The 6,000-nt window shown below is 45.6% G+C and overlaps 1 protein-coding gene across 13 annotated transcripts in view; it reads right to left on the bottom strand.

The window, feature by feature from the left end:
- Window positions 1-6,000, bottom strand: part of WWOX (WW domain containing oxidoreductase) — a 683,982-nt gene that overhangs the window by 443,336 nt on the left and 234,646 nt on the right. The window contains exon 8 of one of the 13 annotated variants that reach the window (XM_019535920.1): window positions 4,661-4,922. The exons of 11 other annotated variants lie outside the window; for them this stretch is intronic. In XM_019535920.1, the coding sequence (XP_019391465.1) occupies window positions 4,764-4,922 (159 nt within the window). In that variant the 3' untranslated portion in view covers window positions 4,661-4,763. Of the gene's footprint in view, window positions 1-4,660; window positions 4,923-6,000 lie in introns of those variants that run through there. One more of the 13 variants, XM_019535919.1, reaches the window with a different exon arrangement.

The raw sequence follows: 6,000 nt of genomic DNA, 5'->3' as shown, positions 1-6,000 counted from the left end.
GGTCTGCTTGCAGCTGCTCCCTGCCCTCCGGCGTGTCCACTTCGCCCCATAGCTTAGTGTCATCTGCAAACTTGGACAGAGTACATTTCACTGCCTCGTCACCCCCTACATTTTAAAAGAAGTCTAAACGCCGCCAATTCTAAACTCATTTGCCATTTGGTCTTGATCTCTCACCACAGAGGGGAAATAAAATCAACCAATGCAATTGTATCATGGAAGTCTTATGAGAACATGGTGGAATAGAGTCCTTTAAGAACTACATCTTCACTTCACACAAAAGGAATAAGAACCTGGAAAAGTGAAGAAACAGAACAAAAATAAACAAAAAACCCACAAAAGCCAAAACCAGCCTCCCTCCCCCTAAAAAGATGCCATTTGTGCCAAAAGCAAAGAACTAAAGGTATGCCATGATGTTTATCAGGAGCATTAGCCACTGAGAACATTTAAATCTCTACTACTTTCACTAGATTTGCAATAAATACATCTAGAATAGTTAGTAAACACATGAATTGCTACCCCCAAAAATGTTCTAATACCATAACCATTAATATTGGAACCTAACAGCTGAAATAACCTTTAAACAAACTGCATATTAAACAACCCTTGATTTTTTACTGTCTATTGTATGAGGTTCATTGAATCACTCAAAATTTTATTTAAAGACGGTTACTCAAACATTTACTTTAAAATAAATCTTTTAGCTCCACTTACTATTGTTTTTGACAAGTTATTGTTTAAGAGATTATTACTGTTTATTTTCTGCTGACAAAGCTACTTGTTTTTTTTTACTATAGGACAATGTCTTCTTTAGATTTTTTTTCCATTTTATTATCCAGAGTCTTATCTAAGCTCTTCTTTTATAACCTCTACATACGGCTTTACCAAAGCTATCCGAGGCATCTCATCTCTCAATTACTTATTAGTGTTGCTAAAGAATACCATTTCCTCTCGTGGCTGATAAAATATTAATCAAAAACAGGAACAGAGTGATTTCCCAGTGTGGATGTCTTCTAATGGTAATACATGGAGTCTAAGAGAGATCTGGAGGTCATGTAATAGCTTCTGAAGGAAGGGAGGGACTCCCAGATACAAATGACATTGTATACAGAGTAACAAGATTGTATTTAATGAACAGTAGAGAGATTAATTATTTCCTGTTTTGGGGAAAAAACCCACTACTTTAATTACAGGAATGCATGCAAACATTTATTGGGGGTAACAGAAAATGACTCAGAATACAACATTTAACTATTTAACTATATAATATAATAATAGTAATATTATATAATATCAATAATGTTAATATATAATATATTACTTATATAAATATACAGTGTACATCTTACGTAATTATAATAATATATGATATTATATAAATGTAATAATATTAATATATAATATTTAACTGTTTTTTATCTGAAAACTTCAATATGTAACTTCACAAAAGAATCCCTTGGAACCCTATTTAAGTTAATATAGGAGGCAAGATTTCAAGACTACCATAAAAGGTGGCATATATAGCATATGATATTAAAATATTACTAACCCACATAGTACACAACTACTACAGCACTTCAATACATTATTAATTATCTGTACTTCAGTAATATCCATCTCAAAGGGTTATTAAAGTACTTCACTGCTTTCATCCTCATTTTTTCTTACATGAAGGATGAAGAGGCCATTGAAAGTTACATATGAAGGCTGCCACACAGCTGGAAATAAAAACTGATTTCCTGATATATGATACCTCTAACCACCACCATCTTTCCTCCTCACAATCTGATGTGAACTCCTCACATTCTAATGCCCACGTTGAAAAGCCTGTAATTTGTCTAAATAAAGCATCTACTATTTAAACAAGCAAAAAAGCTTACAAAGAAACCAGGCTAAGCATAGGAATCCCACCATGAAAAGATCACTGGACTAATAAAATTAGCCAGGGCTACTGGAAGCATGCAGAATTCCTTTAATCTTGGAAGGAAGTTCCCAGATAGGGTTGCACATTACAGCAGTGTAATGTCACTGAAATGCAAATCTATTTAAATGGAAACTCCTTGGACAAAGAAGATGGCCAGACCAAGTCAGTCAGCCAACCTGGAGAGAAAACTAACTAAGCAACAGATCACCAAAGAGGAGCCCTGTTGAGGCTGATTAGGAGTGACATGGTTCATAAAATTATGATTCTCTCATTAGCCATTTCAGAAAGAGAGAAAAGAGACCAGAAGCTGATAAAAAGAGAGAACAAGCTGTATGGAAGAAAAATAATGAAAAGACAGACTGACTCCATAATTCAGAGGAGAAGCCAGGTACATAAAGAGACTTAGGATTCCCTGGGGCAGGGGGTTTCAACTAGGGTTGTGCAAAATTTCGGCAGCTATTTCGTTTTGGAGGTGCTTCGGTCCATTTTGGTGCCTGAAACATCTAATCCGAAACAAAACAGAAGGCTCTGAAACATCTCCAAAACTAAACAAAACCATCCAAAACATTTTGGAAATGTTGCAGATGTTGCATGACAGGTGCAGCAAGGCTCATTACTATGCCGCACACCGTCTGGGAGCTGAGGCAGTGCTCAGCCACAGGGGCCCCAGGTCCCAGACAGTGAGTGGCACCCTGCAGAGTTGCACAACCCCTGTGCCATGGGGCAGCTGCCATGCGGCTGCGGGAATCCCCACTGTCCCCCACTGCATGGGAGGCCTCTGCCATGAGTACCCAGAGGCCCTAGTTGCCACTCCTACAGCCAGTGTGTGGGTTTTTTACTTTTATTTTTATTTTATTTTTTTGAAGTGCCAGGACTAGGCTGGGGCCTGCCAGGGCAGCCATGGGGGTTTCTCCTGCAGCTCCCCCACCCGAGGAGAGGCAGACACAGCTGGAGGGGCTGCGGGAGAACCTGCAGCTGCCCGGCTGTGCCTGCCTCTCCCCGTCCAATCCAAATCTCCAAAACAGCACTGAAACTCCACAACAGATGATTCAGCCAAATCGAAATGGGGCAGTAATCCTAAACACCAAAATGAATCACTTACCTCTGAAATGGTTGAATCCAAAATCAAAATAAAACATAGTCGTTTTGCACAGCCCTATTTTCAACCTTTTTTAAGGAGTGTACCCCTTCTGTGGGTACCCCTTTTAGATTGTACCACCTTCCAGCCAGGCAGCAGGGGGGTGCTGATGTCAGTACCCCTCGCCCCCCAAGTGGCTGCGGAAAAGTCTTCATGGGAGGAGAAAGGGCCACAGGGAGGGGTGCGGCCTGGGACCTGGCAGGGATAGGGAGAGAGCTGAGCATCTCCCTTCCCCTCCACCCAGAGTCATTGCCTGGTGCCAACACCCCAATGAATCCATCATCGCCGGGTGCATCGCTGCCCTGGCACTGGCCCCTCACTGCTTGGGGCCCGCAGCCAGGGGATGGAGCAGGGCCAACCTCAGCTGCATCGCTGGGCTGGATGGGACAGAACCTGTGGGACCTCTGCACCCACCCGCCAGGACCTGCACAGTTGGGGCTGGGCATGGGACAAAGCTGCAGCTTGTCCAGGGGGTGCAGGGAGGGGTGGCAGCTCCTGCTGGTGCACGCATCCCAGGAAGACATGGAGGGCTTGTGCGGAGCCTCCAATCTGTATGAGTGATGTGCCCTTGCATCCGAGAGCACACTGGCTGATGGATGGGCACAAAGCCAGCAGTGTGGGGAGCTCACACGGTGCTGCCACCACCATCTATACACTCTTTGTTGCTGCAGGGTGCCAGGTACCGCTTTCCCACACCCAAGTATCCACACTCCTTCACACTGAAGGCTTCATGTGCGGCTGGCTGTCAGCACGCCCTCCCCTATCAGCGTGGGATGGTGGTGCAGGGAGCTCACATGCAATGGCCGCCGTCACCACCATCTATACACTCAGCGCCACCACTGTGCACTGCGGGGAAGGAGGTGTTGATGGCCAGCCGGATGCGAAGCCACAGAGAAGCAGAGATACTTGGGTGTAGGAAAGCGGTGTGCAGCACCCAGCGATGTCACAGAATGAGGGATGGTCTGCCACTTCCCAGGTACCCCTGCTTCCCTGTACCACTGGCTTTGCATCCAGATGGCTGTCAGCATACCATCCCATCCCCCACCGCTGGCCAGACACAAAGCCGGCAGTGTGGAGAAGCGGGGGTACTTCAATACGGGGAGGTGGCATGCGCTATGTGGCAGCAATGCGGAGTGACAGATGGTGATGGTGGCCCTGCCCCCCCCATGCCGCTGCTTCCCGAGTAACCCCGCTGCTCTGTGCCGCCTCCATATACTCGCTGGGGCCTTCCCAAGTACCCCCAGGGTACACGTACCCCCAGTTGACAATCCCTGCTGTGACAGGGTACATGGAGCACCCTGCCACAAGTAGAACCAGGGAGAACTAAGAGAGGAAAACTTACCTCGGGGAGCTGCGGCAAATCCCAACACTGCACATGTGCAATGGAGCTGAAGGATGTGCGCGGCCGTACCCACCTGCACCCTACTCTTGGATCTGCTGCTGGAAAGGTGTTCCAATGCTTAACTGCCCTCATTGCTAAACCTGCACATCTTATTTCTAGTCTAATTTTCCAACAAATTTTCGTATGAGAAGTGTCCAAAATAGTGAGAACATTTTTTGTTTTTAAAACAGTCCGAATACACATACACACGAAACGTATGCTACAGTTAATTTGGCAATACCAAATTCTGGATGTCACCAGTGAGGAAAGAGTGCTGCTTCGAACACATCTGCCTGAAATTGTGTCATCAAATTTTCATTTGTTCAGTTCCGTGCATGTGGTAAGAAGGAACTTTTATACTCATTAAGGCTACATTTTGGGCGCTGATCAAGTATGCTTGTAGTCTGCATGGTTTTTTTTACATGCTTTTCTCCATGCTTTCCTACAGCAACTGGTTTCAAATGACCCACTGTGTTGGGACTCTGAAAAACAAAGGGAAAAACAGTACACACAACTAAAGCTTAAACATAACCAAGGAACCCAACTCACTGATAAAAATGTCAAACTGACATCATTCAACATAATTAACTTTAAAGATTGCTGGACTGTTGTACAAGAGAAATCCCACAGCTTATACCAAGGGGCTGACACAAAGAGCCACCAAAAGAAGCCATTTGTAATGCACACCAACAAGTTTTATTGATCCTAAACACCCAGGAACGATACATAAGCACTGTCTATTAACACCTTGTTTATTAACCATTTATATAGATCAGGGGTGTCAAAGATATGGACCCCAAGCCACATCCAGTTTGCAGAGCCATATCATCCAGCCTGCAGTGCTGCCTGCTGCAATGCAGCACACAGGGACTGGCCCCACACACTGCATACAGCACATGGGGTCTGTTTGAAGCAGACTGCAAATGGTGTGTGCAGCTAGTCTAGGGTGTATGCTGTATTCAGTACTCACACTGGCCCACATCCTGCATGCTGGACCCAGCTCCACAGACAGGCTGCCCATGCCAGATCCAGTGTGCAGGGCCAGTTTGGCATGGGTACCATATGCAGCACGTGCCCTGGACCAGCCACAAACACCACATACAGTGCATGCCCCAGACGGACACTGCACCTGCATGAAGTACGCAAGCTGGACAAGCTGAAGCCCATGCCACATGTAGAGGTACTGAATACATGCGGTGTGCAGGGCTAAAGTTGGCAAACAGGGCTGGAGCTTCCATGCACGCTGCAAGCAGCATCCACAATAAACTAGTCCTGTGGGCTGGGTCCAGCACTTAGGCAGGGGTGGGCAAAATGCGGCCTACCAGGCCATTCTATCCAACCCTCTAGGCCCCTAAAAAATTCAGAAAAATAATATTTATCTGCCCCTGGCTGCCTACCATGAGGCCCTTGATGGCTTGCCAAAACTCAGTAAGCGGCCCTCTGCCAGAAATAATTGCCTGTCCCTGATTCAGGGCATCATCTGAGGGCCTAATCTGGCTTGCAGTCTGCCCCATGTCCCTCATCCAATCTGTGGGGTTAGATGAGTTTTACAGCCCTCAT

This window comes from Crocodylus porosus, unplaced genomic scaffold (genome assembly GCF_001723895.1).
Source record: "Crocodylus porosus isolate Cpor-Errol unplaced genomic scaffold, CroPor_comp1, whole genome shotgun sequence".
Classification (NCBI taxonomy): domain Eukaryota; kingdom Metazoa; phylum Chordata; order Crocodylia; family Crocodylidae; genus Crocodylus; species Crocodylus porosus.
This window is presented reverse-complemented; position numbering and strand designations above follow the sequence as displayed.